At 42.3% G+C, this 13414-nt stretch overlaps 1 protein-coding gene across 6 annotated transcripts in view; it reads right to left on the reverse strand.

Annotated features, from left to right (window-relative positions):
• The window catches only part of fndc3a (fibronectin type III domain containing 3A), a 240054-nt gene that overhangs the window by 195871 nt on the left and 30769 nt on the right, over positions 1-13414 (reverse strand). For all 6 annotated transcript variants that reach the window (XR_011886362.1, XR_011886361.1, XM_072260774.1 and 3 more), the window contains exon 2: positions 5380-5513. Coding sequence is in view for 4 of the 6 variants with exons in the window: in XM_072260774.1 (XP_072116875.1) it covers positions 5380-5472 (93 nt within the window). In the remaining 2 variants the exon portion in view is untranslated. The remainder of the gene's footprint in view (positions 1-5379; positions 5514-13414) is intronic.

A 13414-nucleotide genomic window follows, 5' to 3' on the forward strand; every position in this document is an offset into this window, starting at 1 on the left:
AGAAATGCCCAAAGCTTCTTCAGAGGCTGTGGAAGGTCATGAGAAAGATCTGGGCCAAAGGTACCATTCCATTGAGTTGGAAATTGGCAGAGGGATGCTTTATTCCAAAGGGAGAGGTTTCCTCCACAATTGCCCAGTTTAGAACAATTTCTCCCCTGGATGTGGAATGTAAGATTTTCTTTTCTGTGCTCGCAAGAAGGTTGACTTCTTACATGACACAGAACCGCCATATCAACACATCCATCCAGAAAGGTGGTATTCCAGGTTTTTCGGGGTGTCTGGAGCACACCTCAACGATTAGCCATTTGATCCATGAGGCCAAGCAGGAAAAAGGCGACCTAACAGTTGTCTGGTTAGACCTCGTGAACGCCTATGGGTCTATTCCACATGACCTCATCCTAGAAGGACTTGACCACTACTACATCCCACTGACTATTCGAGACATGATCACCAGCTACCTAGGAGGAGTCAAACTCAGATTTACATCAGCCCATTTCACAACTAGTTGGCAGGACCTCCAGAAAGGGATTCCAACAGGGTGCACCATCTCCCCCATCCTATTTATTATGGGAACGAACCTCCTATTATCAGCAGCAGAAGATGTAACCCGCGGCCCGATGCTGGAGTCAGGCATTGTTCAGCCGGCTCTACGAGGGTTCATGGACAACATCACTATAACAACTGTGTCACATGTCCAAGCAAGATGGGCATTGGAAACTCTGGGTAATGTAGCCACTTGGGCGAAGATGTCCTTCAAGGCTAAGAAGTCCAAGTGCATGGAGGAGAGAAAAGGCAAAGTTACTAGCAAGTTTAGCCTCCAGGTTCAGGGTGAGGTCATCTCTTCCATCGAAGATAACCCGATAAAATGCTTGGGGAAGTGGTTTAATGTGTCACTAACAGATGGGGCCAATGTCACCATTGCTGTGAAGCAGGCAGACGAATGGCTGAAGAAGATCGACAAATCCGGACCTCCAGGTAAATTCAAGACCTGGCTGTACCAATATGGCATTCTGCCCAGGCTTCTCTGGCTCTTCACACTTTATGAGTTTCCCATGACTGTCGTAGAGGGCATCAAGAGGAAAACCAACAAGCACCTGCAGAGATGGTGGGGAGTTCCCCCAAGCTTCCCTTCAGTGGACCTCTACATTCGTTCTGGGCAACTGCAGCTTCCCGTCATCTGTTGTGGTGGAATTCAAGGTGGCAAAATGCACAGCTTTATTAAGCTTGAGAGATTCCAATGACGTCCTGGTAAAGCAAGCAGGCGTTACAACCAGATCTGAGCGCAAGTGGGCAGCCAATGCAGCTGTGGAGGAGGCAGTGTGTCGCCTGAAGCTGCGAGATATCATCGGCAACCCCTGCGTTGGGCGGCAAGGCCTCGGCTCAGTTCACTTCCAGAAGTGGGGAAACGCAAGCATAAGGAACAGGCGACACATGATACAGGCAGCAGTACGGATCCGTGAGGAAGAGAAGCAGATTTCAAAGGCAGTGGAACAAGGATCCCAGGGTGCCTGGACAAAATGCGCAAGATCTCATGGGCAGAGTTATGGAGACTGGAGCCCTTCCGTATTTCCTTCCTCCTGCGATCCGTGTATGACACCCTTCCTTCCCCATTACATCTGTACACATGGGGGATGAGAGAGGACTCGAACTGTAAGCTCTGTGGTCAAAAGGGAACACTGGCTCATACACTGTCCAGGTGTAAAACAGCTCTATCTCAAGGACGGTATAGGTGGCGCCATGATAAGATGCTTCTGGCTCTTGCTGACATACTAGAGCTCGAGAGATGCAAGAAGAGGACGGCTGGCACAGATTTGAGGAAGGCCATCACCTTCATCAAAGAGGGAGCTAGGCCTTTCGTAACCAAACAACCAAAGCCCAATCTGCTGCTAACGACCAGGTCCTGAGAGAGGAGGGTCGATGTGGGAAGGAGGTTGCAGTTCCCGGATGTGGTGCACACAACCCTACACCTGGACATCGTACTGTAGTCAACCAAAGACAAGAAAATAATTCTGGTTGAGTTGACTGTGCCGTGGGAAGAGGGACGGGAAGAGGCCCACGAGAGAAAGGCCTTGAAGTACCAGCCCTTACTGCAGGAGTGTAAAGACAAGGGATGGCAGGCATGGTTGTTCCCTGTGGAGATCGGCTGCAGAGGTTTCCCAGCCAAATCAGCATGGCGGCTGTTGTCAGATCTGGGCCTGGACAAAAGGAGCAAAAAACAAGCAGCTCGTAGGATGGGGGAAGAGGCAGAACGAGCTTCTTGTTGGATTTGGAGTAGGCGAGAGGAGGGGAGCTGGAAGCCAGGAGCTGATGGGCAGTGATTTGGCCACCACTGCCGGCCCACCAACTGGAGAGTGTCGTGGTTAAGGGTCGAAACACTCGTTGAAGGTTGGGAACCACCTGACAACATCTGCTCCTGGCTGAAGGCTACGGTTACCTTATGAGGTAACTGGAGAATGGCCCCTAACAGGTATATGTAACAAGTGATTAGGAATGGTCAGCATGGCTTTGTGAAAGGCAGGTAATGCCTTACGAGCCTGATTGAATTTTTTGAGGACGTCACTAAATACATTGATGATGGTAAAGCAGTAGATGTAGTGTATATAGATTTCAGCAAAGCATTTGACAATGTACCCCATGGCAAGGCTTATTGAGAAAGCAAGGAGGCATGGGATCCAAGGGGAACTTGCTTTGTGGATCCAGAAATGGCTTGCCTACAGAAGTCAAAGAGTGGTTGTAGACAGGTCATATTCTGCATGGAAGTCAATCACCAATGGTGCGCCTCAGGGATCTGTTCTGGGACCGCTGCTCTTCGTGATTTTTATAAATGACCTGAATAAAGAAGTGGAGGGATGGGTTAGTAAATTTGTTGACAACACAAAGGTTGGGGGTATTGTGGATAGTGTGGAGGGTTGTCAGAGGTTACAACGGGGCATCATTATGATGCAAAAATGGACTGAGAAGTGGCAGATGGAGTTCAACCCAGATAAGTGTGAGGTGGTTCATTTTGGTACATCAAATATGATGGCAGAATATAGTATTAATGGTAAGACTCTTGGCAGTGTGGAGGATCAGAGGGATCTTGGGATCCGAGTCCACAGGACACTCAAGGCTGCTGTGCAGGTTGACTCTGTGGTTAAGAAAGCATACGGCGCATTGGCCTTCATCAATCGTGGGATTGTGTTTAGGAGCCGAGAGGTAATGTTGCAGCTATATAGGACCCTGGTCAGACCGTACTTGGAGTACTGTGCTCAATTCTGGTCACCTTACTATAGGAAGGATGAGAAAACCATAGAAAGGGTGCAGAGGAGATTTACAAGAATGTTGCTTGGATTGGGGAGCATCCTTATGAGAATAGGTTGAGTGAACTCGGCCTTTTTTCCTTGGAGCGATGGAGGATGAGAGGTGACCTGATAGAGGTGTATAAGATGATGAGAGGCATTGATCGTGTGGATAGTCAAAGGCGTTTTCCCAGGGCTGAAATGGCTTTCACAAGAGGGCACAATTTTAAGGTGCTTGGAAGTAGCTCCGGAGGAGATGTCAGGGGTAAGTTTTTTTTTAATGCAGAGAGCGGTGAGTGCGTGGGATGGGCTGCCAGTGACGGTGGTGGATGCGGATATGATCGGGTCTTTTAAGAGACTCCTGGACAGCTCTATGGAGCTCAGAAAAATGGAGGGCTAAGTGTAACCCTAGGTAATTTTTCAGGTAAGGACAGGTTCGGCACAGCTTTGTGGGCCGAAGGGCCTGTACTGTGCTGTAGGTTTTCTATGTTTCTATGTAAGCCAGGGCAGTACAATATAGAGAGCAAGTTGTTGCCCATGTAGCAGGCTCCCCCTCTTGACACAGTCAATGAATCCAAAGGAATGGCAGAGACCATTTGTCACCAGCAGTGTCAAAGGAATTGCCAGTCACCGTTTAATTCAACTTGGCACTGCCTTAGGACTCCAGCTACGGATTTTTCCTCGGTGCTTACTTTCGAAGCCCTCCAAACATAGCGGTGTGTAGCCACAAAGCAGCTGCCAACTATGGATGATGAGCCTCATCTGCCCAAAGTGATTGCTTTAAGACACCAGTAACCTTTCCTTTGCCCCTTCTCCTGGCAGTAAAAATGATTCTGCTGGGCTTAATAATGTCTGATCAATATGCACAGTTCATGAAGAATAACCACATTAGAGAAGTCAACGGGCCTTTAAGAAAAAGTGAAAGTTACTCCCATATAGAAAGCTGAGCAGAAATGTTTGTGGAATAAGAGGGTTTGGGTTTTAAGAGCTTCCAAAATGAATGGAGATTAATCAGATAAAGAGTACTGTTTCCAACATTATGCTGCTGAGATTCAAAGGGTGCCTCAGCAGTTTCATCAATAATCAGCCAAAAGCATTCTAATGTCAAATAATCTTTTGTATTTCTTTTCAGAATCATAGCACATCAGAAAAACAAACTTCAGATCCAATTACTGAAACAGCCTGGTATTACTGTTTTCAGTGATTTGTGATTCACCCTGACATATCTCAAAGTTATGAAATTCTGCAATGCTCTAAACAGCGGCAATTCTCATAGCTGGGTGGCACAGCTAGAAACACCATCTGTCAGTTCTTTATGCAATGGCTGTAGCTGGACTCCAGTTCCCCTTGCTAATATACTGCCCTGGTATGGAATATCATGTCCTTTGACAAAAACTGGGATACACATCTCTCTCCCCGTGACCCCCCCCCCCCGTCTCTCCCCAACCCAGGACAATCATGATGTGAATTCCTTAAGCAACACACATAAAAGTTGCTGGTGAACGCAGCAGGCCAGGCAGCATCTCTAAGAAGAGGTACAGTCGACGTTTCAGGCTGAGACCCTTCGTCAGGACTGAGTCTCGGCCTGAAACGTCAACTGTACCTCTTCCTAGAGATGCTGCCTGGCCTGCTGCGTTCACCAGCAACTTTTATGTGTGTTGCTTGAATTTCCAGCATCTGCAGAATTCCTGTTGTTTGTGAATTTCTTAAGTCTAGCTACACCTTTTAGAGCTTATGCAATTTTCAAATGAGTGTGCAATATTAAAAGAACACTCAATTCAATTAAATTCAATTGAACCTTTGGGAATGGCACAAGTCTCTTTTCGTACATCTCTGAGTGCAAGCCAGTCTAGTAACTATAACCACTATATTTTCAGGAAATGCATTAATTGCTCCATGCAATGCAAGTTTTGTGCAGCAAACAAAGGGTTAAAATTAGTTTCATGGCCTGTTTTCTTTTCAAAACTTTATCAATAGTAGTTAAAAAGTAAAAGAATTTCAAGCAAACAAAACCCAATGTTTACTGTAAGATAATTTAAGCTAATTAAAAAGTTGTGAAGTAGTTTACAAAACCTTGAGGATGTTTTACGGCATTGCTCACCTGTGTCCCGTCTCCATTCACTAGAGGAGGTAGAAGAGACAAATCAACATTGAGAAGCGAGGTTGCGTCAAGTGGTGGTGGATTTTCTGCCATTATCAGAAGTATAGCCACAGACTGGTTTCTTCTTCCTACTCCTGGTTTAAAAGAAAGACAGTATTTTAAATCTGATTTGATTACTTTCAAGATTCAAAAATGGTTCATGCTATTTATCAATTTAAGAAATTGGAGACTGTTCTCTCATATCAGCCCCTTTCCATGGTTCAAATCCTGATATCATTGAGACCTTTTGAATTTACTGCAGACGTACCTCGTCCAAATCTTGAAAAAGCCCTCCACATTACTCTTTGCTCATTACAGGTAGAATTCTATCTTATAAAACTGCTCCCATGCTGCAAAACCTGACTAGGCCCCTCCCCTAAAAGTTGCCAGGAGCAGCATGGCAGCTGAGAGATTACCAACATCGCCTATTTCCAAAGCTAACATGCCTACGTTCTATCTTTAGTAAGTAAAAGCTAAAAATTAAACAAAGCAGGAAACTTCATCTCCACATCAATATCTCTTCAACAATGTTAGTTTAGTTTATACCTATTGGACAAAAAAAATTCCCCCTAATTTCAGGACACAAATTTTTGAAGTTTGAAGTTCCTGGGTACCTATTTATCTTCTGCTGAAAGATTACTGACCTGAAACTTTTCTCCCTACACCAATGCTGCCTGACTGGATGAGCATTTTCTGCAGCTGCAGTATTCTGCTTTAGAATTACTGCTTGATATGTCTTCCTCTTGGACCTTTCTCTTATTCTAATATTCTTTTTAAAGCATTACTCTGGTGTTTCTTTGATCAAAATTAACTGCTTTCCCATGGTTGAAATGTCTAATTCTAGGGCAAGTGTTTAAGATGAGAAAGAGTAAATTCAAAGGAGATGTGTGAGGTTGGTTTGTTTTACACAGAAGAGTGGTGGGTGTCTGGAATGCACTGCCTTGGGTGCTGGTGGAAGCAATGTGATAGAGGCATTCAAGTGGCTCTTAGATAAGTGCATAAATGTGCAGGAAAGGGAACAACATGGACATTGTGTAGGCAGAAGGGACTACTTTAGTGGGACATCTAATTACTAATTTAGTTAGTCTAGCACAACATTGTTCTTGTGCTGTACTGGTCAATATTCTAAGTTCAATCAGCGACAAAAAACAGCTCATCTGTCAAGATTCCCATTTCAACAAAATGCATGGTAAATATGATACTAAGCTTTTCAGCTATTGCTGTTTTCATTTCCATTACTCCCCCTTTGGTTTTGGGGGAAATCCCACAATCCTGCATATTTAATACTTCAGTCTCCTGCCTTCACCAAACCTCTGGACTTCTATGTGACACATCATTCTCTTTTTTCCTCAAAGTTCAGAAAGTGATCATTATAATTTTTCAACTCAATGCATAGGCTTCTCTCTAAAAATGTGGTTCTTGGCTTCCTCAGTTCTAATTCCAGGCTTTTCAAGTGTATTAAAACTACAGGTGTTACCTTAACGATACCTGCATGTTCTTGACAAACGCCTGAACCATGTTTGCAATACAAAAGATTAAGCCAATACCTCCCAGAAACTCATCTCTTTTGAAGATTTAGTACTTCCAAACCTACTGGAAGTCCCCTGCAAAGAACACAAATAGGAAGCTCTATTATACCTAATAAGGTTTCAACTCCTGTTCCCCTAATATTTCATTTTAATGCTCTCTTCCCATTTTGCCCACTCGATTTACTTTAATCCATGATTTTTCCACTGCAATATTGCTATTTCAGGTGATTTCAGATTTTTGGTCCACATGAAATCCTTTCCATCCTAAACAGTTCTATCCATCATCACTTCTACTTCAGCAAAGATTCAACCAAGCTCCATTTAGCGACAACCTCCCATGTCAGTTGGAACTGTTCTCATCTTTAATAGATTTTGTTAATTCATCAGCTGACATCAGATCTAAAGATGTAACAAGAGAACTAATCTACAGTTACATATAGAAATAATTCATATACAGTTGCAAGAAAAAATTTGTGAACCCTTTGCAATTACCTGGTTTTCTGCATTAATTACTCATAAAATGTGTCTGAACTTCACCTAAGTCACAATAATAGACAAACACAATCTGCCTAAACTAATTGCACACAAACAGTTGTACTTCTCATCAATACTGAGTACACCATTTAAACAATCAGAGTCTAGGTTCAAAAAAGTATGTGAACCTCTAGAGTAATGCCTTCTACAAAAGCTATTTGGAGTCAGGTGTTTCAATCAATGAGATGAGATTGGAGGTGTGGGTTGTCGAGGTGCCCTAACCTATAAAAAAGACATAATCTCCTCTTCAATAGAAAGATGTTTATGTGCACCATGCCTCGATCAAAAAGTTTTCAGAGGATCTTAGAAGAAGAATTGTAGAGATACATTAAATTGGAAAAGGCTACAAAAGCATTTTTAAAGACCTTCATGTTCATCAGTCTACAGAAAGACAAATTGTCTACAAATGGAGGAAATGCAGTACTGTTGCTACTCTTCCTAGGGGTGGGTGTCCTGCAAAGAGCTCAATGTGCAATGCTAAAGGAGGTGAAAAAGAGCCCAAGGGTAACAGCAAAAGACCTGCAGAAGTCTCCAGAACTTACTGAAGTCTCCAGAACTTGCTAAAGTCCCTGTTCGTATGTCCACTATAAGAGAAACACTGAACAAAACTGGTGTTCGTGGAGACACCACGAAGGAAACCACTGCTCATCTCAAAAGACCACCAGGATGTTCCACAATGCTTCTGGGACAATGTTCTGCCACAGATAAGCCAAAAGTTGAACTTTTTGGCAGAAATGCACACCGCTATGTTTGGAGGAAAAAGGGCACTGCAAAACCTCATCCCAACTGTGAAACACGGTGGCAAGAAGCATCATGCTTTGGGACTACTTTGCTGCCTCAGGGTCTGGACAGCTTGCAATTGTTGGGGGAACAATGAATTCAAAATTGTATCAAGACACTTTACAGAAGATGTCAGGGTAGCAGTCTGTCACCTGAAGCTTAACTGAAGTTGGATGATGCAACAAGTCAATGTTCCGAAACACAAAAGTAAATCAACAACAGAATAGTTTAAAGGAGAAAATTCATGTTTTGTAATGGCCAAGGCAGAGCCCAGATCACAACTCAGTTGAGGTGCTATGCCATGACCTGAAGAGGGCAGTTCATGCAAGGTATCCCAGAATTACCCATGAACTGAAACAGTTTTGTACAGAAGAATGGTCTAAAATTCCTCATCGTTGTGCAAGTCTGATCAGCAGGTACAGGAAACGTTAGGTGTAGGTTATTGCTGTTAATGGAGGTTTTACCAGTTATTAAATACAAAGGTTCACATACTTTTTCCAGCCTGGACTCTGAATGATTAAACAATGTGTTCAATAAAGACATGAAACGTACAATTGTTTGTGTGTTATTAGTTTAGGCAGATTGTGTTTGTCTATTGTTGTGACTTAGATGAAGTTCAGACCACATTTTATGAGCAATTAATGCAGAAAACCAGGTAGTCACAAAGGGTTCACAAAATTTTTCTTGCAACTGTAGTTGTAATTGTGGAACTTAATTACAACTATATGAATTATTTCCGGTATTACAAAGGACTATCAAAGAAAAAACATAATTCTGCAAAAATGAGATTGTAGTTGAAATTAAAGATGAAATAGTCTGCTCCTAAGAGGTCACCTCTAAGAAGTATTTATTAGAGGGGATTATTAGGAATGTCGCATGATAATTTACAACCAAATTTATCCTTGTGGTAACTACAGTTTCATTTTGCTTTATGATGCCATACATTAATCTGTGATGCAACCAATATACCGATAAAATCGACAAGGGGTAGACTTCCTTTTACTGCTTCTGTATATAGCAGATGAAAAAACTATATAAAAAAATACCACGGAAGTAGGTTGACTGTCTGTAATGTTAACAACCTTTTTTATCCAATAAACCAAGATAATGACAATAAACCATCATAAGTGCGCATGCGCCAGTCGTGCATGCAGCCTATTATAGCCGTTCCGATCAGTATTCTTACTTTTTTCTTCTCACTTTTTAAACTTAAGTTATTTTTTGTATTTTTTTTCCACGGTAACACGTCAAAGCTGCACCCTCTCTAACATGCTGGTAGAGAGAGTTTTATTTGGGTTTTTAGCGCTGGAAATAAGTTACATCCCGACACGTCTCATTAGCGGGACAGAAGCGTGGTCGCATTGTTCATTCCAGGGACCAGCCGCTTGCGCTTATGCCAGCCAGTTTAGTGAGCAGAGCGGTGGACACCCCTGCTGAAATCTGGAGGAAAACACACAGAGGATGCAGAGAGGGATCACAAAGTCGAGGAAAGAGGACCGGGTCAAGACAACAGAGACTTATGGAGAAGAAGAGTTCGGTGGGTAACAAAGTGGACGAGTTCACGGCGCTAGCCAGGTGTCAGAGAGCATTTCGGGAGTGCAGTGTTATGTGTTTCACTGGAACGGGGCTGCACGAGGACATACCCGATCAAAACTTTTCCATGGACGGCTTCCAGACCGTTCGGGCTGACCGGAAGTGCACTGAGAACGGTAAGCGTAAAGGAGTTGGGTGCTTACTGTTCTGGTTAACAACAAGTGGTGCAATCCAGGTCATATTACGATCGAGGAACATGTTTGTAGACCGGATATTGCACTTTTTACTGTTGGACTTCAGCCATATTCCACCGAGATACAACACTGGGCGGCACAGGAGGTCATTCCTGCTTGTGGCCATCGAACTTGCAGCTCCTCCCGTGGAGGGTCAGACACCCTGAGCCAATCGACTGGTCCTGGACTTATTTTCCATCTGGCATAGTTTGCATTTTGTTGCCTGATTGTTTGCGGTTTTTGTATTGCTATATTTATGTTCTATTCTTGGTTGGTGCGGCTGTAACGAAAACCAATTTCCCTCGGGATCAATAAAGTATATCTATCTATCTACTTAATGTACTTTTTTTTAACCACAGCAATGCCAACACAAAACATTACAAAAAAAATCATTTTGCTTAGATGTCATTTGCAAACAAAAATGGCCCATCTGATCATAACTGGATAGAAAAGGGATAATGAAGTATTTTTTCATACATAAACCAAGAAAAGTTAATTGATTTCTACAGACAAAAGCCAATACTGCAGGCCAATTTTCCTTGTGATATACCATGCATCACTGGCTTGGCTTTCCAGCTTTGTTTAGCAAGCATCTCTGAGATATATATTAAAATACCATAAAACACTGGAAGAAGTTGAACTACATAACCAATTTCTACTGAAGTAATTTACTTAGGACAAGTATTGTCTCTCCAATCAATGTGGTTGAATGCAGCAGGCATCCCAAACTGATAATAAATTTACCCAGGAGCAGTGGTGTTTTTGGAATTCTTTACCCATAGGAGATGGAGGGCTCTGTCACTCAGTATATTCAAGAAAGAGATTGATATTCAAGGGATATGTGAACATGAGATCCCTCAATAGATTTCTCAAAGCTGTTAGACAAGTTGATAGGGTATTAGGAAGGCATGTGGTGTTGGCATTCATTAGTTGGGGGATTTTGTTCAAGAGCCGCGAGGCAATGTTGCAGCTCTATAAAACTCTGATTAGACCATACTTAGAATATTGTGTTCAGTCTGGTCACCTCATTATAGGAAGGATGTGGAAGCTTTAGAGAGGCTACAGAGGAGATTTATCAAGATGCTGCCTAGATTAGAGAGCATGTCTTATGAAGAAAGGTTAAGTGAGCAATAGTTTTTCTCCTTGAAGCAAAGGAGGATGACAGGTGACTTGATAGCGGTATACAAGATAATGAGATACACTGGACTACCGGCATCATTTTCCAGGATGGAAACGGCTAATACAAGAGAGTGTAATTTTAAAGTGATTGAAGGAATGCATGGGAGGGGCAGGGGAAATCAAAGGTAGGTGTTTTTTTTTAAACAGAGAGTTATGGTTGCATGGAATGCACTGCCAGGGGTGGTAGTAGAGGCAAACATATTAAAGGTGTTTAAGAGATTCTTTGAAAGGCACATGGAAAAAGAAAGAATGGAGGGCTATGTGGGAGGGAAGCATCAGTTTGAGCTTGAAGTAGGCTAAAAGATCAACACAACTTTGGTGGGTTGAAGGGCCTGTACTGTGCTGCACTGTTCTATGTTCTATGACAGAAGTTGTGTCACTTTTTACTGAACAGCACAGCAGGCACAAGGGGCCAAGCCTTGCTTCGAATTCTTACATTCATATGCAAATACAGCAGGAAACTGACACAACCAATTTCTAGATACTAAATGTATAATTATTTGAGGATATACACAGTACGTCGTGCTTAAGTCATTTTAAACATAGGTGCAAAACTGCTATAGCCAGTAGAGCTGATGCCTCAAGTTTCCACTACTGTCTGTTTTTGTTCAAATTCTCCCTCTGCTTCCATGGGTGCTTGTTTCCTCCCACAGCCCTATCATGTACAGATTCATTGGTCAACCGGTTACTATTAATTATTCCTAATTCAGATATGAATAGTAACTCTGGAGACAGGTGATGAGAATATGGGGAAAATAAGAATGGGATTATGGAGGATTAGTTCAATGGTTGGCATAAACTGGTATGAAGAGTCCATTTCCATGCTGTCGCTCTTTGAAGCAAACCACAAAATGTGCAAATTGAAGTATATTAAAAAGTATTGACAACAAATTAATAAAGCAGGACTGTCCATTTGTAAACTCTAAAACTCAAGTGCAATTCTAGTTTGTAATAATCACTAACTAGAAAACTGCCTACTTTAAATAAGTTCTAGAATGATCCCAGACAAAGATAAGCCTACTTCAAGTTACAGAGGCCTTCCCAATATCAAAATGTGCAGAGTAAGTAAATGCACTTTAGAATTTAGGAACACGAAAAATATTCATTACGTATGAATCACTTCTCTATTAATTGAAAGCAGGAAAAAATAAACTATGGGTCAACAGTTTTATGTCTTAGGCAATTAATATTTTTATTAGTCTGATTTTTTTTTGATTGAACTTTGCCCATTAGTTGACAATGGAAGATCTTGGCCTTAGCTATCTTCTAGGCAAACAAAGTTCCACTCTCTGGCTAAAAAGATTCCTCCTCTCCTCCTTATCTCTGTTCTAAAAGGATGGTCCTCTTTTCTGAGGCTGTGTCCTCTGGTCTTAGACTCTCGCACCATAGGAAGATTCCTCTCCACATCCATTCTATCAAGGCCTTTCAGAATTCGATAGGTTTCAATGAGGTTACAACTTAATTCTTCTGAATCCTGGAGAATACAGGCCCAGAGTAATAAAATGCTCATCATATGACAAGCCATTCAATCCTGGAATCATTTTCCTGAGCCTCCTTTGAACCCTATCCAGTTTCAGCAGATTCTTTCAAAGATAAGGGGCGCAAACCTGCTCACAATATTCCAAGTGAGGCCTCACCATGCTTTATAAAGTTTCGACATTACACCTTTGCTTTTATATTCTAGTCCTCTTCAAATGAATGCTAATCACATTTGCCTTCCTCACCACATACTCAACCTGCAAATTACCGTTTACTGAATCCTACACAAGAACTCCCAAGTCCCTTTGTACCTCAGTTTTTGTATTTTCTCTCCACTTAGAAAATGGTCTACCCTTTCATTTCTTCTACCTAAGTGCATGACCATACCCTTCCCAACACTGTATTCCATCTGCTATTTCTTTGCCTATTCTCTTAATCTGCCTAAATCCTTCTGTATCCTCTCTACTTCCTCAAAACTACCTGCCCCTCTACCTATCTTTGTATCATCCGCAAACTTGGCCACAATGCCATAAATTCCATCAACCAAATCACTGACATAGAACGTAAAAAAAAAATCGGTCCCACCACTAGTCACCAGCAGCCAGCCAGAAAAGGCTCCCTTTATTCCCACTCTTTGTCTCCTGCCAATCAGCCACTGCTTGATCCATGCTAGAATCTTTCCTGTAATGCCATGGGCTCATAGCTTGTTAAGCAGCCTCATATGTGGCA

The sequence above is a fragment of the Mobula birostris genome, chromosome 6 (assembly GCF_030028105.1).
Source record: "Mobula birostris isolate sMobBir1 chromosome 6, sMobBir1.hap1, whole genome shotgun sequence".
NCBI lineage: Eukaryota > Metazoa > Chordata > Chondrichthyes > Myliobatiformes > Myliobatidae > Mobula > Mobula birostris.